At 38.6% G+C, this 26913-nt stretch overlaps 1 protein-coding gene across 1 annotated transcript in view; it reads right to left on the bottom strand.

The window, feature by feature from the left end:
- Agk (acylglycerol kinase) overlaps positions 1–26913 on the bottom strand; it is an 88553-nt gene that overhangs the window by 29686 nt on the left and 31954 nt on the right. The window contains exons 5-8 of the mRNA XM_069996919.1: positions 23385–23460; positions 14748–14840; positions 10747–10779; positions 8736–8830 (exon numbers count right to left, since the gene is read on the bottom strand). Of these exons, the coding sequence (XP_069853020.1) occupies positions 8736–8830; positions 10747–10779; positions 14748–14840; positions 23385–23460 (297 nt within the window). The remainder of the gene's footprint in view (positions 1–8735; positions 8831–10746; positions 10780–14747; positions 14841–23384; positions 23461–26913) is intronic.

Genomic DNA, 26913 nt, shown 5'->3' with positions numbered 1-26913 from the left:
ACACCTGCCCACTAACTTGTACCAATTAAAGCAAATCTTAGATACTTTACTATTTCAACCATAAATAGTTCATTATATATATGTATAAAAGACAAAGATTTTTTTTTTTCTGTCTGCCTGAACTCTGGGCTTGGGTACTATCCCTCAGCTCTTCAGCTCAAGGCTAGAGTTCTACCACTTGAGCCATTGCGCCACTTCTGTTTATGTGGTACTGAGGAATTGAACCCAGGGCCTCATGCATGCAAGGCAAGCACTCTACCACTGAGCCACTTTCCCAGCCCAAGACAAAGACTTTTGACTTGGCTTGTGTGTTACAAGTTTTCTACTCTATAGCTGTACTCTTAATTTCACTGTTTGTCTTAGTGACTGTTTGAGGACTTATATTTTACTGATTTTAGCCCTTAAGGCATTAAAATACATGGTCATTACTAGTATTTTCTGATGATCTGTACTGAGAATAGGAAATCTGCTGCTAATTCAGCTTTTGAGTTTTTGGCAACACCAATCCCCATGTGGTGGCATGCTCTTCCATCAGGAACTCCATAACATCTGGTCATCACTCGTTCTGTGATAATTGCAGCCAGTGAAAATCACTGCCTAGATTCATCAAGCAATGAAGTTCCAAACTGGCAATCCTTTCACTCTGATAACCATTCTAATTTATTATCTACTCTACTAAGAAATTTGCCCTCATTAACAAGCTAGACACCCTGTAATACAGATAATATGGGAAAGTCAGGACAAATGATTCTTTAATTTTCGAGTTAACAGGATGATTCCCAACATCATCTCAAAGTGCTCAGTTTAACATTTTTATTTATTTTCTCAGTATCACTATGAAATCATTCATAACCATATGTACCTGGTATGTTTCAATTTATTAGTCTTATACTCAAACTGTTACTGTTGCAAAAATCTTCTATGCTGTCTTTTTATACCTTCCCCTCCATCCCTGGCCGCACTCAGCATTGTCTTCTCACCCGAATTTTACCTGATCCAGATTGCAGTTCAAATTGAATTAGTAGCAACGGTGGGGTGTAAGGGTCAATATATAAGTGATGAAAGGTCATTTTAATGTCAAGCCAAGTTGAGGAGGTAAGAACTCTTCCCTGAGGCTTACCCAAGGAGGTAGAATTAGCTAAGTTTGAAAGAACCACTTTGTTTTTTTAGGTCCTTCTTAGATTCATGGCAAAATGAAGGGGATTGTACTGAGATTTTTCTACCTATCCCCTGTCCCCACATTCATACACCCTCCTCTATGATCAACAACCCGTTACACACATTTGTCACAAGTGATGAACTTACACTGGTGTATCACATTCTACCAGTTTCCATCAGTCTATGGGTCTGGTCAAATGTAAACTGGCACATGTTTTCCACTGTAGTATACAACCAACCTGTTTCATTGTCCTACAAATCCTCTACTCTTGTTTTTGTATACCCTCCCCTTCAGCCCTAGCAGGAAGCCACCCTTTCACTACATTCAGTTTCGTCTAATCAGAACAACAAACAGTTAGAATCCTAATGAGTAGCCTTTTTCCATGAGCTTCTTTTCTCAGCAATATGCATGTAAGTTCCTGTATGCCTGTTTGAGGTTTGACCATACATCTTTCTATAACTGAACAATATTCCACTGTCTGCATTAACACAATTTGTTATTCCATTAACCTATTTGTCTATTCTTCTTGTATGAATGTCAAGTTCTATCAAGGAAGAACCAGTCTATTTTACTGAGGCTATCAAATTTATTGATAGAGTTGTTCATACTATGTGTTACCCCTTTAATGATCACAGAATCTGTAGCAATCAGCTCTTTCGTCACTAATATTAGTAGTTCGTGTTCTTTTTTTTTTTCTTTGTATGTGTGTGCAGTACCAGGGTATGAACTCAGGGCCATCTGGTTACTAGGCAAGCATTCTACCATTTGATCCACCCTTGTAGTCCTTTTTGCTTTAAGTTAATTTTCAGATAGGGTTTTGAGTTTTTACCTGAGGCCAGATCACATCCTAATTCTATACCTCCACAATCATTGGGACTATAGGTGTAAGTCCCTGTACCCAGACTTTTTTTTTTCTTACTTAGGCTAACTAGAGACTTCCTGATCTTACTGAACTCTTCAAGAAAAAAAAATTGAGTTTTTAAATTTTTTTGCTATTTCCAGTGTTCAATTTCATTGGTTTCTGCTCTAATTCTTATTCTTTTATTCTTTTTACTTTGGATTTAATTTGCTGTACATTCCTTGTTTGCTATAGTGGAAACTTTGATTATGGTTCTTCTTTTTTAATTTGTACATCCAGTGCTGCTAATTTCCCTCTAAGTATAGCTTCTGCTGCATCCCATAGATTTTGCTAAGTTGTGATTTATCTTCATTTAGTTCAAAATACTTCTGCATTTCACATCAGTTTTTTTCTCTTATACATGTGTTAATTAGAAGTATATTATGCCAGTCGGGTGCCAGTGGCTCACACCTGTAATCCAAGCTATTCAGGAGGCTGAGATCTGAGGATCGTGGTTCAAAGCCAGCCCAGGAAGGAAAGTCTGAGAGATTTTCTTATCTCTAATTAACCATCAGAAAACCAGAAGTGGTGCTGTGGCTTAAGTGATAGAGTGCTCACCTGCAGCTGAAGAGCTGAGGGATAATGCCCAGGCCCAGAATTCAAGCCCCAACAAAAAAAGTAGTATGTTACATAATCTTCACAGATATTGATTCTCTCATTATCTTTCCAATAATTCACAACTTTTTCTCTCTGTATGATCAGACAGGCCAGTAAGGGTCAGCTGGAGTTGGGCATTTTTCTTTTCCACACCAAGGGCTAGAGCTGACTGGAGTTCAGTATTTCCCTTCCTCTATGTCTGTAAACCCTGGTTATTCCAGGGTCTGCTTCTCCTGTTTCTCCTAAAAGGCAGACCTTGGAGTGTATCTCAGCTGTTTCCTTTTCCCTTATCCATTGCAGAAACATGGGATTTTTCTCTGATATTTACGATGGGATCCTAGTTAAGCTCCCAGAAGGAGCTCACAATATTGTTGACTACACAGAGCCTCCAGCCTTGGTCGCCAATAGTTCACTGGCTCCATTCATGAGTCTCTCAGACGTGACCCCCTGTTTGGATGTATCAGTATTTGTTTATCTTCTCCATTAACCAACTGAAAGATAGACCTTGGCAGTATCCTAAGTTCTAAGTTTCTAAAAACAGCCAGATGTAGGTTTTTGTGTAAACATGTATCTTCATTTCTTTTGGCGTAAATACCTAGAAGTATGACTGGTCACATAGTAAGTATGAAACTAATTTTATAAAAAAAAAAAGCCACATCATTTCCTGTAATATCAGTGCTGGCAATGGGAATTTTCATTGCTGGACACACATCAGTAGCTTGGTGCTGTCAAGTTTTTGTTTTGTTTTTGTTTTATGTTTGGTTGCTACTGTTCCTGCAAGCCATTCTAATAGATGTATAGTGGCATTTCATCAAGGATTTAATTTTCATTTTTTTCTAATAACTACCAATTTTCTTCTAGAAGCTTTGTAACTTAAGGTTTTACCTAGATCTAGGATCCATTACTTATTATTACTTGTTTATTTATTTATTTTTGCCAGTCATGGAGTCAGAGCAAGGGCACTGGCCCTGAGCTTTTTCACTCAAGAGTAGTACTCTACTAGTTGAGCCACAGCTCTACTTCTGGCTTTTCTGTAGTTTACTGGTGATAAGAGTCTCACAGACTTTTCTGACTGGGCTGACTTCAAACAGTGATCCTCAGATCTCAGCTTCCTAAGTAGCTAAGATTACATATGACATTTTTATATATACAATGTGAAAAGTGGACTGAGGTTTAATTCTTTGCATTTTATTGTCTATTTTTTCAGCACATTTGTTGAAAATACTGTCCCTTCTCTACTGAGCAGCCTTGGCTTTTCCTGTAAGTCAAGAATTCATGAGTGTGAGCCTAACGTGTGATTCTCTTCTACTGACTGACATGTCACTTCTCTTGCCAACACTACACTGTTCTGAGTAAAACGGTAAGTTCTTAACATCTGATCATCATTTTTCTGATTTTTTTGGCTATTCTACTTTATTTTTCTATATACATTTTTAATTACTCAGTCAATTTTTATAAATAGTCTTCCTGAGCTCTGAGGCTGTATTGAATTTACAGATCCATTTGGAGAGAACTGACCCTCAGGGTTGAGTTTGGCCATCCCGAACATTAATTTTTCTCCATTTATTTAGGTCTTCCTGGCTTTTCTTTATTGATGTGTAGTTTCCAGCATATAAATTTTGCACATTTTGTTAGATTTATCCTAAATAGTTCCTGTTTATGTAAAGGATAAGCCATGTTAATATTCTGTTGCCTTTGTTAGACTATCGTAAGTAACATAGCTATTCTGTCTGGAGTTTACACTTACAGAAAGGGTCATTTAGAACCACATTAGGCTGTGTCTGTTGGCTCACACCTGTAGTCACAGACTCTTGGGAGGCAGCAATCAGGAGGAACATGGTCCAGACAACAAGTCTAGACAAAAACTTAGTGAGGCTCCATCTCAATCAACAAACCAGGCATAGTGGAACAGGCCTATAATTCTAAGAATGCAAAAGGTGTAGGTGTGAAGGTTTAGCCTAAGGCTAATGTGCGCAAAAAGAAATGCTATCTGAAAAGGGCTGGAGATGAGACTAACATGGTACAACTCTTGTCTAACGAGCAAAATCCTGATTTCAAACCTTAAAACAGAACAAAGAGAACAAAGGAGGGGAGGGGAAGGGAGGGGAGGGGAGGGGAGGGGAGGAGAGGGGAGGAGGAGAGGAGAGGAGAGGAGAGGAGAGGAGAGGAGAGGAGAGGAGAGGAGAGGAGAGGAGAGGAGGAAATTGATTTTTATTCAAGGAATTAAGACTGTCACCTACATGGCTGATCCTAATCTGCACTGCCACATACAGACTGGGAGAAGGAAGCCCACCTTTCTATGATAACTGATAGGAATAGCAATAAAATGATTTAAAAAAATACTTTCTAGGTAAAGCATTTAGTAATGGAGCAGAAAGTTATCAACTTGATATTTGTTTGATTTACTTATAGCATCTTGAATCGATAATTGCATAGTATGTCATTTATTGTTTGTCCCTCTCAAATAAATTTCCAATAAATATGAAGTTGGCCATGTATCAGGTAATTCTACTCATCACAACTGTGCTTACCTAGTTAGTCTTGACTTCAGCTGTTTAATGAAATACTATTATTGTACATTTCACAATACAGAATGAATTAACTAAAAATAGGGTGAGGAAATGGGAGGTTCAGAAAGATTAAGTCAAGTTATTCAGATGCCAGAGCAGGCACAATGAACATGGGCCCTCTGTCTGGTAAGGCTGCCCACATCTACAGTCTGCAAGCTCTTGGAGTCTCTCCATCACTGTGACAAGCTGATGCATACTTCATACCTACTTAACCTGGTGATTTAACAAATCTAAGCATTTATAAAGTACTATATGATTTTTCTGTTTCTTCCCCATGTTTGTTCTTCCCGCATGGTATAACCCCTGTTTTCACTGTATTTGATTCCGGTGCCCTGCATCATGTATATACATTTTTCTAATTTGGGGAGTGGAAGGGAAATTAACAAAATGCTGAAATAAGGATACAGGTTGACCCATTGTAACAATGAGATGTACAAGACACTATGTTGAAAACGAACTTTACAACTTGGTGGGTGGGGGGAGGAGTCAGGGAAATGGGGAGGGAAGGGATGGTAGGAAAAGAACAAAGGAGGGGGTAACAATGCACGATAGGAAATGTACTCATTACCTTACTCATGTAACTGTAACCCTCTGTACAGTACATTTACAATCAAAAATATATACAAAAAAAACCCAACAAAGCTAAGTACAACTTAAGATACTTTAAAATCTCAAAAATATACATGTTGGGCTGGGAAGTTGGCTCAGTGGTAGAGCGCCTGCCTTGCATGTATGAGTCCCTGGGTTTGATTCCTCAGCACCACATAAGCAGAAAAAAGCCAGAAGTGGCACTGTGGCTCAAGTGGTAGGGCACTAGCCTTGAGCTGAAGAGCTGAAAGACAGTGCTCAGGCTCAGAGTTCAGCTCCCATGAACATCCAATACATCTGTGCGCATGCGTGCGTGTAAACATGCACACACACACACACACACACACACACACACACACACACACACACACACACACACACACACACACACGTTGCTGGGCTCATGCCTGTAATCCTAGCTACTCAGGAGGCTGAGATCTGAGGATCTCAGGTTGAATCCAGTCTAGGCAAGAAAGTCTGTGAGACTCTTATCTATAATTAACAAGCAAAAAGCCAAAAGTTGAAGCTGTGGCTCAAATAATAGAGTGCTAGCCTTGAGCAAAAAAGCTCACAGGCAGTATTCAGGCCCTGAGTTCAAGCCCCATGAACTATGCAAGAATAAATAAAATTTAAAAATATATGTGGGTGTATGTATGTTATGTATATGTGTGTAGGTAGGTAGATAGATAGATAGATAGATAGATAGATAGATAGAGATTTATATGGTGCTCCCTGGTAAGCATGTTGAAATCACTGTATTTATTCTTATTTCTCTATAAAGACATATTTATCTTAGTTTTTCCTTCCATTATGGATGCCACCTGGGTAGCACGTAGCCATTTAAAAAATGAGATTGCACATAGGAAGAGTCCACTGTCAAGCTTAGACTGACTTGGTATGAACAGGAGCACACAGGCTCTGAAAAAAGCCACTGAACAGGACTTGGTCCAGAAGGAGCACCCATCACTCTGGACAGCACTGAGTACCCTGACAGGCCCAGAACGTACTTTTAGAGAACTACTGCAACTCAAAACACCTTACTTGGCAGAAGATAACTAACAAGCAACCTTAATTTATCATTCTCCGGTAGTAACTGGAAGTTCTAAATAAAGCAATTATGAACCATGGAACAGCACTTTCAGAATTATTTACTTGCAACATTCCAGAGTCTAAGAAAATGGTTCTTTTTTCTTCTGCAGTGATTATGGTACAAGAAAATTTGACATCAGGGCAAGAAGCAAGCTTTGCTCTTTTTAAACAGCCTCAGGCAATTGCCATGTTCAGAGGTCTGTGAAATCCTGAACCCAGAGCAAATTATTTCATTACTTAAGAGCCCTGAGGCATGCTTAAAAATTAAGTTTTATAAATCTTTAAATTATAACTAGAATTAGCAACAACACTATTTTTACAATAGGGAGAAATCAACTCCTAAAATGCTCAATGTTAGTTCAGATTCTCGGGGTTTGCACATGCCACATAAAATAGCTTTTGGAAAGGAAAGGGATTCTCCAAAGAAAATGATCTAACTCTGATCATTGACATACATACATACATACATATATGTATATATATACATATACATATATATATATATATATATATACACACACACATATACAGAGAGAGAGAGAGAGTGTGCTTGGAAATATTGGCTAAAGTAATTCAAATAGTCTGTGTTGGCACAAGTTCACTAACATAATCAGGACCCAAACTCAATGAGATTTATCTCAGGTATGCAAAAATTCTTTAATAACTCATTTATCGCTATCTATTGGCCTTCAAAAATTCCAAATTGCAACCAAAAAGTATTATCTACTGAAAAGGCCTCTCCTGTTTTCTATGCCTTGGGATGCCTATTCAATAGCTGAACAGAACAAAGGTCTGACATATATCTGTATGTATGTCTAGTGGTTATCTTGCACACAAGCTTTAAAAATAAATAAATGTGTTAAAAGATACAATAGTTGATTCCTAGAATTACAACAGCAAAAATCAATCTGAGAATCAGCTTAATGAAAACATTCCAAAGCAGAAAAATACCCTAGCCAAAAAAGAAAAAAAAAAAATCACCTCAATCTTATTGCTATCATCATCATCATCACTGGTCTAGAAGATTATAAATAGAAAAGTTACAAGGAATTTTCAACTAATTCATTCAGCAAAGATTTACTTACTTCTAATGTGTCACAAAGCCTAAAGACTCTCAGATATCTCTCTACTTACTCAGCTCTTTCTGACAACCACTTGCTCGGGGTTGTTATTAATCACTGTGAAAGTTGGCCCTGAAATTGAAGATCCTTACTGTTTTGAAAGACTATGCTTTGATCATACAATGCTTTCAAGAAAATAGGATAATAATAACAACAATCAGCCTGACTCCTGAACAGTCAGAAGACTCTTTGTTAAGACTCATATCAATTTAATGTAGATGTCCAGGCAACACTGCTTTTCCTTGTCTACTTTATCCATATTGTCTACCACTTTAGGCAGTCCCAAAGGATGAGACTGTAGTTGGGGTTTTAGCTATTTCTAGCATCAAGATAATGAAGCCAAAGCTCTCAGTTCAGTCTTCACAAGGGACTTGGCATTTGTTATTGTGTATATTTAAAGCCAACAAATGATCTGTGTGAATCTACCCTCGCAAAAGACTCTTACAATGTGAAAGCATAAAAACACTTTGGATGAGAGACAGCTTCATGACTGAGGACATAAAGAACTCACTTCACACCCCACAGGGAACTTCCTATTAGATGAGACAGTCTCACAACCCAAGTGGGAAACTTCTCAGTGACCTGGAAGATTGAACTCTCCTCCCAATTATTTCAGGTTTCAGGCTATCAAAACTTAAAATAAAAAAAAAAGTTTTTATTCATTCCCAAGCTCGCTCACCCACAGATGCCAACATTCCATATTGACAACCTACTGGACTTTGTTTCCACTGTCAGCAAAGAGGGTATGGCTCAAACTACTGGTCTGTCCCAGTGGGATAAATCCAATGGGAATCTTACTGAAGGTAGCCTGAGGAAACAAAAAGAGAACATTTTGTTGTATGGCAGAGATAAGGCTCAGTGGACCAGCAATGTGCATCCACCATAACCAAGTAACACTGGTCCTATGTCAGCCTCCCTAGCTCCCCTCCCCCATCTCTAGGCTAGTAATAAAATACTACCTATCAATGAGCAGTCCCTAAAGCAAAGCAAACAAGGGAAATACAATGACTTGGAATTTGGAAGAAACACCTGGATAACTCATTAATGAGAACTGTTGTAAAAGAAACTTAGTTAAGCTAATGCAGAACTTAACAGCTGTTGGATCGATACATTAGTATGACAGAGACTGCACCCTGTCATTATACTATTTGAAAAAGTAGCAGACTAAATTCAATTAGAAACATGTACATTGATCAATGACACGAAATAATCTCAAGTACAAATAAGGCAAAGAGAACAAGCAAATCAAGTGGCACAGGTAATAATAGCATAGTAGCAGATTTAATTAAATGCAGCAAATACAGTAGATACTTTAAGGACCTTCAAAGGCTATCCGGAGCACAAATTATTATTAAAGGGACCAAGAAGGATCTGTTTTGTTGTTTTCATTCATAAAATATTTTAACTCTTCTAAAAAAAATACGTGAGATAATATTATAATCAATCAGATTTAACAAATGAATCCACTACCCAGATTTAACAAATTGTTAGCATTTGCCATTTTGCTTCAGATGTTTTAACAATGAACCCCAAATAAGTGCTCTACCACTTTCAGTTACACATCCAGCTCAAAAATTTTGTTTTATACAGAACTGTTATAAATTACAGGACAGGCAGGATTAAGAAGAAAAAGTTGCTGGGTGCTGGTGGCTCACACTATAATCCTAGCTACTCTGGAGACTGAGATCTGAGGATCACAGTTTGAAGCCAGACCAGGCAATAAAGTCTGTGAGACACTTATCTCCATATAAACTACTCAGAAAAGACTGGAAGTAGCACTGTGGCTTAAATGGTAGAGTGCTAGCCTTGAGCACAAATAGACTGAGAAACAGCACCCAGGCCCTGAGTTCAAGCCCCAGGACCAGCAAAAAAAAAAAAAAGCAGCTGGGTACCAGTGGCTTATGCCTATAATCCTAACTATTCAGGAGGTTGAGATCTGAGGATTGTGGTTTGAAGCTAACTCTGGCAGCAAAGTCCATGATACTATTATTTCTAATAAACTATCAAAAAAGCCAAAGCCAAAAGTGGAGCTGTAGCTCAAGTGACAGCATGCTAGCCTTGAGCAAAAAAACTCAAGGACAGCACCAGGCCCTGAGTTCAAACCCCAGGACCAGCACACACGCGCACACACACACACACACACACACACACACACACACACACACACACACACACACACACACACACACACACACACACACACACACACACACACACACACACACACACACACACTACAGAAAGGCTGGAGGGGTTTATTAGCATATCTTATGACAGAGGCAGCAGTACTGTCTTTTCTATAATCTAATCCTATCACAATTTAAAATACAACATGGTGGCCAGGCATGGTGGTATACACATATAACCCCAGCTATTCCAGACTCTAAGACAGGAAGATCTTGCATTTGAATACAGCATGACCCTGTCCTCAGAACAAAAAAAAAAGTGAGAAATGGGCTGGAGGTATAACTCAAGTAGTAGAGCACTTGCTTAGCATAAACAAGGCCCTGAGTTAAAAAAAAAAATCACACACCCAAAAATTTCATATCACCACAAACCTTACTTATAGTGTGTGTGTGTGTGTGTGTGTGTGTGTGTGTGTGTGTGTGTGTGTGTGTGTGTGTGTGTGTGTACTTAAAACATGGAGGGTCAGATAAAGAATAAAAGTGAAAAGAATAGAAAATAAAAACTCAAAATGTAATTATTCTTTCAGGGAAAGCTTACCTCATCTGTTCTTCGAAGAACTCCTGTAACAACCTACAAATGTTAGAAAAAATATATTATAAACAACGTGTTATTTTGTTTATCATAAAAGAATTGGATTCAGTTTTCATGGACCATAAACTTATACATTTTCTTCCTAGAAACTATGTTAAATGATATACTGAATCTTAAAACATGCTGTATTTTCAAATAGGATTAGAGCTAAATTGGATTTTATCTTTGACCTAGGATCTACTAAGGCTAAAATAATTACAAAAACCCCATATTATATTAGTAAGGTCATGTGTTATATAACTTAAGACTAATGTCTGTGTTTTAAGTTCTATATATAAAATGTGACGTAGATATTAATTATACAATTCCCTAAGAAGCAGTCAAATAGGAAAAACTACTTTGCTATACTCAGTAAAATTTGCAAAAGTAAATATTTTTTATTGAGGAATACAAAAAGGGGAATACTATTACGAAACTGAAAGATACCTGAAGAAAAATAATTTCTCACAATTCTATCACATTGAGTAATCATTAGCCATTTTTTTCACATTTGATATATGTGATATATTTGATATATTCTCCATAATCGTCTTTTAATCAATGCCTATTTTAATGGCTCCAGATATAGTAAATACATAATTCATTTTCTTTCCTTCAAAACATTTTGTCAAGTAAGGGCTGAAACCTCCCTCATCTGAAAGAGGTCTATTTCCTTCTTTGTAGTTATGCTATAAGAACTCTTCACACTTCATTAAAAAGCCATAAAAACAATTACAAGTTCATTATCAAAGCCTTTTTCTAAAAGAAGCTTAGGAAGGCTCACACAAGTGCCAAGTCAAACAGGACAGCATTGTCTGCTATTAGCTTCTGACCCCCACATACACAGGAAGCTACCAAATGGAGATGAAAGGCAATCAGAAATGAGGTGTGGGTATGAAGGGTACAGGATGGGCTAATGAGCATCAGGCAAAATCCCCTCCATTGGACTCTCCAGGGACTTCTGGTATGTATAGACTGCACTGGCCTATTATGGGGATGAAAGAACACTTGCAGGACAAAACACCCTCTTTGCTGGGTGAAAGCAAACCTTTAGCCAGGTGCTGGTGGCTCATGCCTCTAATCCTAGCCTCCTCTCTGGAGGCTGAGATCTGAGGATCATGGTTCTAAGCCAGCCTAGGCAGGAAATCCCATGAGACTTTTATCTCCAATTAAGCACCAGAAAACCAGAAGTGGTGCTATGGCTCAAAATGGTAGAATGTTAGCTGTGAGCAAAAGAGCCCATGGGCAGTGCCCAGGCCTTGAAAAATTCCATGACCAACAAGAAATGAAAGAAAGAAAGAAAGAAAGAAAGAAAGAAAGAAAGAAAGAAAGAAAGAAAGAGAGAGAGAGAGAGAGAGAGAGAGAGGGAGGGAGGGAGGAAGGAAGGAAGGAAGGGAGGAAGGAAGGAGGAAAGAAAGAAGGGGAGAAGGATGGAGGGAGGAAGGGAGGGAGGGAAGAAAGAAGGGAGGGAGGCAGGCAGGCAGACAGACAGGAGGGAAGAAAGGAAGAAAATTAATTTAAAAATTAAAATTAATTTAAAAATTAAAAAGTAAAAAAGTAAACTTTTATTTTAAAACAAGTTTTATGTTCCCAGCAACATTGAGAAGATGCACAGAGTTCCCACACAGTGCCCTAACCATTACCAACAACCTCCAACCAAGTGGTACATTTGTTATCACTGAAGAGCCTACCATAATACATAATACATTAGCACCCAAATGCCATCATTTACATGTGTTTTGATTTCCACCTGCCATGAGCAAGCATTCCCGTTACTCCACAGTCTTACTAATAATCTGACATTGTTCATTTTGAGGTTTTCTTTTCCTTTCTTTTTTGAAGTAATGGGGGTTGAATTTCGGTCTTTTGAGCCACTCCTCCAGGCATTTTGCTTGTAATTTGTTTTTCAGACAGGATCTCACTAACTTTGCCTACGGGAGTAGAATCAATCCTTTGGTCCTCTTGTCTCTGCCTCTCAAGTAGCTGGGATAGCATAGGTATTTCACCACACCCAGCTGGTTTTGACCATTCTAACAGATGTGCAGTGGTATCTCACTAAAAATATATAAGAGTAAAACAAAGGCAGCTCCACAGTTGACTGCTTGCCTAGCACATGCAATGCCCAGTGTTTGGTTGCTAGCAATGAAAAAAAAAAAAAAGGTGGATATATACATTCTCTTGAAAAGAATCTTTAAGTTTTATTCGTAAGAATCTGTCTTCGTTGTTATTATTTAAATGTACCATGTGATTTTATTTTTGTTGTTGTTGTTTCCTTTGTATGTTCTTTCTCCTATATGGCATATCCCCTGTTGTCACTGTACTTGATTTTGATACCCTGCATCTTGTAAATACATAAGTCTAATCTGGGGAGGGGAAAGGGAATAACAAAATGCTGAAACAAGGACACAGGATGGCCCATTGCAACAAGGATACCCATAGGACAGTATATTGGAAACAAACTTTACAACTTCAGGAGGTTTTTTAATTAATTTTTTTTTTTTAATTTTTTTTGGTCTGGTCATAGGGCCTGAGCTCTGGGCCTGGGCGCTGTCCCTCAGCTCTTCAGCTCAAGGCTAGTGCTCTACCACCTGAGCCACAGTGCCACTTCTGGCTTTTTTCTTTTTGCTTATGTGGTGCTGAGGAATCGAACCCAGGGCCTCATGCATGCAAGGCAAGCACTCTGCCACTGAGCCATCTTCCCAGCCCCTTAATTTTAAGTTTTTAAATTAATTTTCTTCCTTTCTTCCTTCCTGTCTGTCTGCCTGCCTGCCTGCCTGTCTCCTTTCCTTCCTCCCTCCTTCCATTCCTCTCCCCTTCTTTCTTTCCTCCTTCCTTCCTTCCTTCCTTCCTTCCTTCCTTCCTTCCTTCCTTCCTTCCTTCCTTCCTTCCTTCCTCCCTCCCTGTCTCCCTCCTTCACCCTCTCTTTCTCTCTCCCTTCCTTCCTTCCTTCCTTTCTTCCTTTCTTCCTTTCTTTCTCTCTTTCTTTCCTTTTTTCCTTCTTTCATTTCTTGTTGGTAATGGAATTTTTTAAGGCCTGGGCACTGCCTATGGGCTCTTTTGCTCACAGCTAACATTCTGCCACTTTGAGCCACAGCACCACTTCTGGTTTTCTGGTGCTTAATTGGAGATAAAAGTCTCATGGGATTTCCTGCCTGGGCTGGCTTAGAACCATGATCCTCAGATCTCAGCCTCCAGAGAGGAGTATGGGAGGTGGGGGAGGGAAGGGATGGTGGAACAACACAAGGAAGGGAAGGGGTAACAATGATCAACAAGTCATGTACTCATTGTCTTACTCATGTAACTGTAACCCCTCTGTACATCTTAACAATAAAATTTTAAAAATTGTAAAAAAGAAAAGGAAATATTTCTCATAATCGAAACTAAGGACCCTTTACAAACTGAACTATTTTATAGAAGTTTTCCAAGTGTAACAAGCTTATCCTACCCACCACCATTTTGTCTTCTGTTTTATCAAGTAAGTTTAATAATAAACTCTTGTGTTGAATAGAGGGTTTTACAAAAACAAATAAAATAGAAGCCCCTATAAAATGTTACAGTTACGCTAGTTTAAAACATTTGTCCTAAAAAAAAAAAAAGAACTAAACGAAAAATAATTTCCACCTGGGCGCTGGTGGCTCACACCTGTAATCCTAGCTACTCAGGAGGCTGAGAACTGAGGATTGCAGTTCAAAGTCAGCCCAGGCAAGAAAGTCTGTGAAACTCTTATCTCCAATAAACCACCAGAAAACCGGAATTGGCGCTGTAGCTCAAGTGGTAGAGCACTAACCTTGAGCTGAAGAGCTGAGGGACAGCGCTCAGTCCCAGAGTTCAAGCCTCATGACCCACAAAAAAAAAAAAAAAAAAAGAAAAAACAAATTTCCTTAAATGATAAGTCTTACATCATTGTTCTGAAACTTAATGTTTTTTTTTCTTGCTTTCAAAGTAGCCTCAAAGAGAAAAAGTCATACCTCCTGCAGTGTCCCATCTCCTCCAGCAACAATGATCACATCTGTGCTTTCCATCAGTTCCAGCAGTTTCTTAGCTTGTCCCTCATAATCTGTCTGAAATACAGAGGAAGCCTTTGGTAAATCTGTTATCCTAGGACCACAAAGTCAAAGGTTAAAAAGCATGAGGTATTTATTTTCGTTAAGGTTTTACCTGGACTCTCTCAACTTTTACATAACTGGTGGGCATGAAAAAACCCAGCTTTCAGAATAATTATGTATAGTTTTTTTTATCCTTTTATACTGCAGAATCTATTGCATCAGCCTCAGTTACATAGCTTGTTAAGTCAGGGCCCCATTTCTGGTCCAGTGCAGATCCCAATGTATCAGTCACCCATTGCTCTTCATTGGAAGCCAGGAAGTCAAGAACATATGCAAATGAAGAGTAGCAGATGTTATGAAAGAGCCCAGATTTCAAGACTGAAGAGACCTAGATCAGTTCCAAATTCTGCCATATTTTAACTGAGTGGCTTTAAACTCTCTGGATCTTAATTTCCTATCAATGAAATTATGTGTGTTAGGCGGAGGGGTAAACATAAACTTTGTATTACTGTCACAAACCAATATGAATCAACCAGAAAACGCTCATAACTAGTACTATACCAAGTAATAGATTATGTCTTTCTATGATTGTGCATAAAGAAATACAGTAGTGTTTCAAAGTAGTCACAAAGACACTTAAGCCTTACCATGTCACAAAGACACTTAAGCCTTACCATTTTTATTGGACACATTTTATCTCAGATACATGCATGTATTTAAATGAACCATTTTAGTCACCAATGATAGGTATACTTCTAAAGCCAAACACTAAATTTAAAAGATACAATGCAACTAAACCTGAAATTCAAAGTATATTAGATACACTGATAGGCAAAAGTTGGATATCTAAATTTCATGTTTTTCAAGCTCCCATGGATTAAAAAGAAAAAAAAGTTTGTTTTTATCCCTCCTAGTTAATAGAGAGGAATTTTCTTTTTTTTTTTTTTTTTCTGAAAAAAAATTTTTTTGTTTGTTTGTTTTTGGGTCCAGTAGTGAGGCCTGAACTCTGGGCCTGGGCGCTGTCCCTCAGCTCTTCAGCTCAAGGCTAGTGCTGCTCTACCACTTGAGCCACAGCGCCACTTCCCACTTCCGGCTTTTTTCCTTTTGCTTATGTGGTGCTGAGGAATCGAACCCAGGGCCTCATGCATGCAAGGCAAGCGCTCTACCACTGAGCCACCTTCCCAGCTGGAGAGGAATTTTCTAAGCAGGATCTTCTGTGAGCACAGATGCCTCCTCAACCACACTAGCCTGTGCTATAGAGGGGAGCCTTGTTAGGTCTTTTAATTAAAACATGTAAGGAATTCTGAAAACTCTATAAGAAAACAGTTGGCATGTGGTACAAGTCTGTAATGACAGCTATGCAAGAGGCAATTACAGTGGGATAGAAGAAGTTCAAGTCCAATCTGGACAAAAAGTTAACAAAATTCCAATCTTGGTTATATGCCTGTGATACTAGCTGCACAGGAAGAAGGCAGGGGTAGGGAGATGGCAGTCTGAGAACTGGTCTCCTTGTTATTTTATGGAACCAGGAAATAACCAATCTGAAAAATAATGAAAGTGAAAAAGACCAGGGACATGCATGGCTCAAGTGTTAGAGTACCTGCCTGTCCAGCAAGGCACTCAGTCCCACCAGAAAGGAAAGAAGAAAACAATCCAACTGAAAGGCAAAGATCTCAACAGACAGACAGTAGGCCTATGGAAAGAGGCTCGACATTATTTGCCTTCATAGACTTGCTCATCATTACACATTTGTTACGTTGACTAAAATACAAAGGGCTAAAAAACAGTACATGCTGATGAGGATGTGGAACAACATGAACAAGTGCTCAGTCACTACTGGTGGAAACGCAGCATGGCGTGCACACACACCACATGGAAGTCAGTGGGGGTCAGTGTGGCAACACGCAATAAAACTAAACAAGTGGTGCCGAGAAGATGGCGGAGGAGAAGCTGAAGGCTAAACAAGCTCTCGCATAGAAAGCAGTTTTAGTGCTCCAGTGAACAGTCCTAAGCCAGAGAATCACACCAAGTGTGCCATACAGGACAGAGAGTTAGGCTAGATCCTTATATATCACCCTGCACCAGAATCAACTACAAATGGATCAAACCTCGGAGTCAAAGCAGACACTCTGAAAACATTATAGGATGGAATAGGAGAAACCCTAGGTCTCCTTGGCACAGGCTGAAATTTTCTTAATAGAGACCCGGAAACACAACAAATCAAAGAAAGGTTGGACAAATGGGATTGCATGAAATCGCAGAGCTTCTGCATGGCAAAGGACATAGCTAGCAAGATCAATAGAAAGCCAACGGATTGGGAGAAGATCTTCACTAGCCATATAACGGACAAGGGTCTCATGTCTAAAATACCTGGAACTCAAAAAATTAAATCCCCCAACAACAACTCCTCAAAGAAACAACTGCCCAATAAATAAGTGGGCTAAAGACTTAAAGAGAAACTTCTCTGAAGAGGAAAGAAGGATGGCCAATAGACACATGAAGAAATGCTCAACCTCCATAGCCATAAAAGAAATGCAAATCAAAACAACATTGAGATACCACCTCACCCCAGTTAGAATTGCTAGAATCAAGAACTCTAATAACAACAGATGTTGGAGGGGATGTGGACAGAAGGGAACCTTACTTCATTGTAGGTGGGAGTGTAAACTTGTTCAACCACTTTGGAGGTTCCTCAAAAGACTCCACATAGAGCTCCCCTATGACCCACCAATCCCACTTTGGGGCATTTACCCAAATGTTCACAAACAAGATCACACTAAAGCTACCAGCACGACTATGTTTATTGCAGCATTATTTACCATAGCTAAGATATGGAACCAACCCAGATGCCCCTCACTAGATCAAGAAAATGTGGTATATATATATATATATATATATATATATATATATATATATATATATATATATAATGGAATTCTATGCCTCCATCAGAAAGAATGACATTGCCCCATTTATTAGGAAATGGAAAGACTTGAAAAAAATTATATTAAGTGAAGTAAGCCAGGCCCAAAGAAACATAGGTCCCATGGTTTCCCTTATTTGCAGTAACTAGTATATGTCTGAGTCAAGCAGAAAAGGTCAGATAAGGTGATGTTAGGGAAATGAACCCTAAGATATGTATTCAAATTTTTTTTTCTTTCATGCAATTGTTTCTAACACATTTATAAGATTATTTCTTTGTAGCTTTGTATGTCCCTCCCCCACGGTATAACCCCTGCTTTCACTGTATTTGATGTTGGTATAATTTGTGGAGGGGAAGGGAAAAGACAAATTGTTTAAATAGGGATACAGGTGGACCCATTGCAACAATGAGATGTACAAGTCATTACATCGAAAACAAACTTCACAACTTTGGTGGGGGGAGGGGGAGGCAGATTGGGTGTGAGTTGGGGGAGGATGGGAAGGGATGGGAAGGGGAAACAAAGGAGGAGGCTACAATGCTTGATAAGAAATGTACTCATTATCTTGCCCATGTAATTGTAACCCCTCTGTACAGTATTTTCACAATAAAAAAATAAAAAATAAAACTAAACAAGACTCTTGTCTATTATCAAGCAATAACAATCCTAAGAATTTACCCAAATAAGCTGAAAACTTAGGTCCACACAAATGTTTTAGCAACTTCATTTATTAACTGCCCAAATATAAAGAAACCAAAATGTACCTCAGTGGGTAAACGGATGAACTTCAGGACATCTAAAAATAGGAATGCTATCTAGGGCTGGGAAGGTGGCTCAGTGGTAGAGCACTTGCCTTGCATGCAAGAGACCCTGGGTTGGATTCCCCAGCACCACATAAGCAAAAAGAAAAAAGCCGGAAGTGGCGCTGTGGCTCAAGTGGTAGAGTGCTAGCCTTGAGCTGAAGAGCTGAGGGACAGCACCCAGGCCCAGAGTTCAGGCCCCACGACCGGACCCTAAAAAAAAAAAGAATGCTATCTATTACTGAAAAGAAGTGAGCTATTAAGCCATGAAAAGACACTAAGGAACTTGAAACATTGCAATGATAAAAGTCAATAGTCAGCACAGTGCTAAATCAATGATGAGATGCAGAAAGGCTACATATTGTATCATTCTAACTATAGCATCTCCAAAAGCATATTGTGATGGTATAAAAGAATACTGGAGGAGAAAGGGGTGACTAGTAGAAGGCAGTGAAGTTAACGTAAAAATATTCTCTCAGAATCCAAGACTTTTGATTATGCCTTACACAAGTTAGTAACCCAAATTCATGGTACTTGGGTAACGTGAAAAACTTGCTAAGAATGAAATTCAGAGAGTTCCCAGAACTTCCTTGCACTGTGCCCTGAAAAGGACCCAATATTCTCCAAGGAATTTAGCAGAGGCTAAAGCACACGACTTCAACCTAATCATGATGCACAGAACATAAAGCACACTGAAGAACATCCTTTGTGTTCTTTAAAAATTCAAAAGCTGTGAAAGAGATTAAAAAGGTTTGCTGCCTACAGAGGCAGAAGTGTCGAAGTGGTAAAGCACTTGCCTTGCGTGGGGAGTCAGTGGCTTGGTCCCCAGCAAGGCAAGTACTACTACTACTACTAAATAATCCAAAATAGAAAGCTGCCTAATAGATTTGACAACTAAATGTAGCATGTGATCATGGGCTGGCTACAGACTGGGGGGGGGGGGGGGGGGGGTGAAGTACTTTTTTCTTTTGCTATAAACATTAGTGCAAGGATGATCTTGCACGGGATAAATTCTGGGTTGAGAACGGTGTTTCACACCAGTCATCTCATGTACCAGTGTAGGTAGGAAGACTGAAGTCTGAAACCAGCTGTAGGCAAAAGTATGAAATCCTACCTCAAAAGTACTTAAAGCAAAGACTGGCTGGATGTAGGAGTTCAAACCTCAGCACTGCCTATAAATAAATTTCTATAAATTCTGTTGATTTCTATTTTGATAGTCTACAGTCACTGAAGAAAATTTCCTTCTTTATAGAAATATACACTATTTTTGCAATACACTCTCAAATGATTCAGAAAAATATTAGTTATATATGTACTATATTCATACACACAACATATATACTTATGTGAAGTACTGTATATGCCCGACATAGTAAAATATTAATGGGTGGTGAGTTACGATGGATGTGTGAACGTGCTCTTTGGTAATTTTGCTAAGTTTGAAATTATTTCAAAATAAAATTTAATGGAAAAGACAAACATAAACCCTTTAAAGAGCAGCAGTTTCTATAAGATGTGAGAATACATTAATATTTGTATTGACATTAATATTTAAAAGACAAACTTTTAATTTGCTCTTTCTGAATATGTAATATACAAAGCAGTACTTGAACATAATAAGAATCTTAACTTGAAAAATATAAATATATGAGTCATAGCACACATGAATTGGGCTAGGTGCTAACAACTGATATTATAGAAGGGTTGATTATGCTGTGTGTGAAAGTGTTAATGTAGTTACACAGAAAATTATCCTTATTTGTTAATACATATACATTGATGTATCTAGGGATAAAATGAGATGAGGTCTATTCTTTATTTCAGGGACCCCCATGTGAAGGTCAAGACCACCCTTTTCCAGCATGCCACCAAAGAGCCCAGATGGACCAATGCAAGAATATTCTGAAGAAAGAGTGCTGACCAGAGGATCCCAATCAGAAAAGCAATGGCTGCGCCAGACGGTGACAGGTAACTGCTATAGAAAAAGGCCAAATCTGAGAGAGGGAAATGGGCCTTTAAAATATATTTTTATGTTTTATGTTTTCACATATGTTTTATGTGCCTTTATTAATGATGCAGCTAAAAGAGAATATAAAAATGCGGAGAGCAAAAGAACTGAAAAGTTAATACTAAAGGGGTTAGGCAGGTGATTCAGTAATGGAGTGTATGCCTAGCATGCAGAAAGCCTGGGTTCCAGCCCCAATACTGAAACCAAACAAACAAACAAAACCTAACACAAGTAAATTATTACTAATAGTACTAGACAAAATAAACTATCACAAAAGGCAGAAGTAATGCTGAAGAGAGCCTATATGACAGGGCCAAAATGCAAGGAAAATGAAATAATTTGAAACTTGAGTCTATCTAGTAACAGTCTCAAAACACAAAACAGAATAAACAAAACCATGTAAGAAAGAGAGAAATCTGGGGCTGGGAAGGTGGCTCAGTGGTAGAGCGCTTGCCTTGCATGCCTGAGGCCCTGGGTTCGATTCCTCAGCACCACATAAGCAAAAAGAAAAAACCCGGAAGTGGCGCTGTGGCTCAAGTGGTAGAGTGCTAGCCTTGAGCTGAAGAGCTGAGGGACAGCACCCAGGCCCAGAGTTCAGGCCCCACGAACAGATCCCTCCCCCAAAAAAGAGAGAAATCTGCAGTCATAAGGGTTGATTTCTAATAGTCCTGTCTTGATTTATAGTAAGACAAATATAAGTCCTAGACAATGATGATTGCAATGACACCATTAACAGACTTGACTTAATGGATAAAAATAGATCATAGTGCCCAACAATTGACATGTTTTTAGGCAAACATGGAACATTTATAAAAACTCCATTCTAGACTATAAGACAAATCTCAATAAATGTTAAGATACTGGAGTTATATAGACTATATTTATTTTACCAAGATGCAATCAAATTAAAAAATCATTAATAAAAGAAGCTGGGAACATTAAGACCACACAGTTGGTAAGGATAAAGTCTGAGAGCAAACCCTAATACTATAAAAAAATATACAAAAAAAACCCACAAAAATTTTAGATTTGGAAATTTAGACTTGTCGAAATAACTCCCAAATCAAGCAAAAATCATAATGGAAATTAGGAAATACTGAGAAATTAATGTAATGGAAATACTGTATGTTAAAAATTATAAGAGTAAGCCAGGCACTAGTGGCTCACGCCTGTGCTGAGATCTAAGGATCTCGGGTCAAAGCCAGCCTGGGCAGGAAAGTCCATGAGACTCTTATCTCTAATAAACTACTCGAAAACTGGAAGTGGCATTGTGGCTCAAGCGGTAGAGTGCTAGCCTTGAGCTGAAGAGCTGAGGGACAGTGCCCAGGCCCAGAGTTCAGGCCCCATGACTAACAACAACAACAGCAACAAAAGTTATAGGAGTAAACATAGGTTACATGCTAAGAGTTAAAATAAGTTGGAAGTTAAAAGTTACAGGGCTTAGCTGAAGCAGTGAAGTAGAATTCATACACACTGTGAAATACATAATGTGAAAAGAAGGTAGATTTTAATGAAATAGGCATCAAACTAAAATGTCAGAGCAGAAGAATATCAAATGAAGGAAATACTAAGAACAAAGTAGAAATAAATATAATGAACATGCAAATGAGAAGATCGATAAGTAATCCTGGGTGGACCTCTTGAGTTAGCAAGCTTCTTAGAAGACTATTGAGAGGAAACAAGAGAAAGGGCACAAATACTCCATAAGAAGAATGAAGCCTGGAATTTGAAAGTTAAAAAGAAGATAACTATGAGCATCTTGATGTCAACTACTTGGAAAACCTAGCTAAAATAAACACATGTGCCAGGCATGGTGGCTCACATTTGCTATAATCCTTATTATTCAGGAGACTGAGACCTGAGGATCCTGTTTCAAATCGAGTAAGTCTGATATATTCATCTCCAATTAACCACCAAAAAACTGCAAGTGAAACTGTGGTTCAAGTAGTACAGCACTAATCGCCAACAAAAAAACCTTAGGGACAGCACCCAGGCCCTGAGTCCAAGCCCTAGAACCTAATACACAAAAAAATACTTCCCTCTATCAATTACTCAGGAAATAAGTAAATAATATTAGTAGTACATAGCCTTTCCAAGACCCTTCTCTCATCCTAGAACCTGTGATACTGCAAGTACTGCAATAAATGTATTATCTCCCTATCTACTATCCCTAGAGGCAGAACACTGGAAAATGCTAGCTCAGACAAGTTAGAATACAGGGCTCAACACTGCATGGCAAATTACACTAAATGACCTGTAAGCTCTGTACAATTCAGAAATAAGTGTACAATTCAGAAGTAAGTTAACCATAGACTTGCAAACACTTTCAAGATGGTTTTCACTGAATACAAACATGGGGCATCTTCTGTAATACCACAATCCCTTTTTTTTTTTTTTGTTATTTTCACTTCAAAGCTAAATCTCACCAATTATAAAGATTTACTGTTTCCAATTCCTCACCACAGATAATCATTGCCAGGAAGAAAAATGTTTATCTGTTTGTGGAACTACCAAGAAATTAAACTGCTCCAAGTTGAGGGTCTTGTGTTTTTAGGGAGAATTGGGACAACTCTAGCAGCTGCAACAGAAGTAGATAGTTCTACCTCAGATCAGACGAAAGATTCCGAGGTTGTCACACACCTCTAGATCTTGTTTTGAAAATGAAAAGCTGACACTAACAGGAAAAAAACCAAACAGCTTTCATTATCAGAACAAAACAACACTGATTGCTTTGCACTTGTCTTTGTGACAAGCGATTTCTGCTAAGAGCAGAGGATACTTAGAAGGGGGAGAAGTTTAGATACAATAAGTCCTCCAGGGCCACTCTCACCTTAACGACAGTCACATCCATGCCAGACAAATGTAAAATAGGGGCAGCATTCTTCTCAAATAGAGTTCTGGCTTTGCTGTAGAGAAAGGGAAAAAAAAACATATATAATTACTTTAGTATACGTTTCCAAGAATGAAGAAAAACAACCACCTTTTTCGGAGTTGAGTAAGACAAACTATGGAATTGGAGTTTCTTGTATATGTTCAAGTACAGGAAGCTCATCCCTGAGGAATGAGATACTACAGAGAGTTCTCCCCCTACAGCCAGTCCTCACCCATGTGGGATGGTTACAGCTCACACTCCGGGCAGCATTATGGCTTGATTCACAGCCACCCATTTACTGAGTGACAGACACAGGTGTAGCTGGGCTCACAACATGATAGTGCAGACAGGAATAGGTATCCCTGTGGTTTATTCACACAGTCTACTGTAACATTACGCATATGGCCCAAGGAATAGAACAATTAAAACAGAATATTACTTAATTCTAAGCCAGTGAACTCGATCTTTTGGATAAGAAATACGCCTTTTTTCATTTCTTTTTTTTTTCTTCTTTTTTTAAATCAGTCATGGGGCTTGAACTCTGGGCCTGAGCACTGTCCTTCAGCTCTTCAGCTCAAGGCGAGCACTCTACCACTTGAGCCACAGTGCCACTTCTGATTTTCTGGTTGGTTACTGGAGATAAGAGTCTCATGGACTTTCCTGCCAGGGCTGGCTTTGAACCGTGAGGATTACACCATGAGCCACCAGTGCCTGACTACCATTTTTAACTACTTCAAAAGCTACATATCTTTTTTTTTTTTTTTTTCCTTTTGGGCAGTACTGAGGTTTGAGTTCAGGCCTTATACCTGCTGAGCAGATACTCTACTACCTGAGTCATGCCTCTAGCCCTTTTTTGCGTTGGTTTTTTCAGGGTGGGGTGTCTCTTTAGGCTCAGGCAGGGCTGGACTATGATCTCCTACTTTTGCTTCCCTGTTTTGCAGGTACCCCTGCGCCCAGCCACTGTGCTACCCCCACATTCCCCATAAATGGAATAACAGGCATATGCCATCTTGCCCAACCATTTGCTGCCCAGGCTGTCCTCAGATTCTGACTCCCCAGTCTCTGCTTCTCAAGTAGCTAGAAATAAAAGCTTAAGCCTTCTCGCCCAGTTTATCTCCAAATCTTGAGAATTTTTCTCCATGATGGCAGGAAAGGAAAGTTCAAAATGATCCGGTGTAACTATAGGTTAATTAATCAAAGCTAATTGTGCCTTTCTCTGTGTTCCAGGTCTTGACATGGCCCTCCTAAGCAACGTGCAGTGTGTGGTGATTAGATTTCCAATACTATCTTCAGAATAGAAACCTTGAAAAACCAAACACCAGACCTTACTTGTTCTTATATCTCCTAGCTTCTAGAATTATTTATGGAATACTTCAGAAGTACTGATAAATATCTGATATATATCTGACAAACTAAAACACAAATGAGTAAATAAGCTTGTTTTCAACATTAAGGAGATGGCTAGATTAGAGTATCCGGCAATCAATCATTGAATGGCCTTTCGGTGGGTTTGGGCATTTCAAAAATATCACAAACATACTTCTGACAATAAACTCTTCTCCAATTTAGGTTAAAATTCAAAAAACAATCTAGAACTCAAGGGATACTAAAGTTACAAAAAGTCTCTCCACAAATGGCATAGTGTCAAAATCAAATAAATGTTAAAAACATACTAATTAGTTGATCTGTCTTTTACTTGAAACACTTTCAACTATTACCTAAGAGTACTTCCAATCAATGTTAAATGCCTAACTTTTACATCCATATTCACTCAATCTTCTTCCTAAAAAACCTTTTCTCCAAATAAATAATTTGCATGTTTTGACTTTCTTAGGGATATTTTATACTAAAAAGAAACAGAAACATAGCTAATGCGGAGTTCTCATAATTACACAAAGACCAAATTTAATATGCTCAAAACTGAAAATATATAACCACACAGAACACAAAAAATGTATAGCACACAGAACACAAAACATTTCTCACTATGAACAAAAACCGACAGTGAGAAAAATCTTCACACCGGGCGCTGGTGGCTCACGCCTGTAATCCTAGCTACTCAGGAGGCTGAGATCTGAGGATCGTGGTTCAAAGCCAGCCCGGGCAAGAAAGTCTGTGAAACTCTTATGTCCAATAAACCACCAGAAAACTGGAAGTGGCGCTGTAGCTCAAGTGGTAGAGCACTGGCCTTGAGCTGAAGAGCTGAGGGTTAGTGCTCAGGCCCAGAGTTCAAGCCTCATGACTGACAAAAAAAAAATCTTCACAAGAACCTTCAAAGGCTTACATGAGCATGTTATAAGCAAATTAAACACACCCTACATTTTCCATGGCCTGAATAATAAGTAAAGCACAGGAAGGGCGACAGTTAGGCTGCCTGTCCTACTTAACCTAACAATAATGGGTTGAGCAGGCGATACTTGAACAATCCTCCTTTCAGGGTTGCTTTCAGTGCTGGAATGATAGGAACAGACATTTGAAAATGGATCAGCTCTATTTCCTAAAAACAATCTTTGAAGAGGTCATACTCTGCCATATTAATTACAACCAATCTGCAACCTTCTCCAAGTTACTTTTTAAAAAGAAAGATTTTGAAGTTTTGTGCTTATTCATGTCTTTGTGTGATGCCATGGGTTCAGAAAAAAAATCTCCAAAAATAAGGGTGATACCTTTCCCTTCTAACATTCTATAAAAGGATTGAGGAACAAGTGTTGCCAGTAAGAAATACATTATTTATTATATAATTAAGAGTGCAACAACACCAGGGCTAAATAAAAACTTTATGTACTTATAGCAATTTCCAGGCTCAGGCACACACAAAATAATTACTCTTTAATGTATTATTTATTAATGCTAAACACACAGTTATCTTATTTCGTAGAGCTCTTTTGAAGTTTTAAACTAGTGCTGCATAATGAAATAGCTAGATGATAAATTATAAATTACATGTCAAGGCAGAGCATGAAGACAAAAATAGTGCGATTAAATAGTGAAATCTTTAAAATAAAGAAGTTGCTGGGAGTTTCAGAGTGGCCATGTCCTAGATGCACACACAATTCACCTTGCTGAAGGAGACAAAGTGTGCAGGGAAGGAAGACTGCACCTGGTGGCAGATCCCTCGCCTGCCTTCAGACAAAGACAGGCATTATTACTACACTTGTCCACAAGAACACATAGCTAAAAATGGAAACCCATTTACATGTCAAAATAAGCAGAATCTAAAACTGCTCTGAAAAAAAATCCATTTATTGATTTTTTTAAAAAAAATCCATGCTCCAACGTGTGTTTGGTATATGTGAGGTCCTGGGTTTACACCCCAGCACCAAAAAAATAAAGATAAAAATGACATACCCCTCAGAAGGAGAAATTCATGGTAACGGAATGTATCTTAAGCAAACCGTCAAAATTTTCTTCACCAAAAATGACCAAATTAGGACCTTACTAGATCTCTGAAGGAATAACGCACAGAACTGCTAGGTGAAAGTAGGTT

Source organism: Dipodomys merriami, unplaced genomic scaffold (genome assembly GCF_024711535.1).
Source record: "Dipodomys merriami isolate MVZ:Mamm:240054 unplaced genomic scaffold, mDipMer1.0.p SCAF_5, whole genome shotgun sequence".
Classification (NCBI taxonomy): domain Eukaryota; kingdom Metazoa; phylum Chordata; class Mammalia; order Rodentia; family Heteromyidae; genus Dipodomys; species Dipodomys merriami.
Note: the sequence above shows the minus strand (reverse complement) of the source record. Positions and strands in the feature narration are given on the sequence as shown.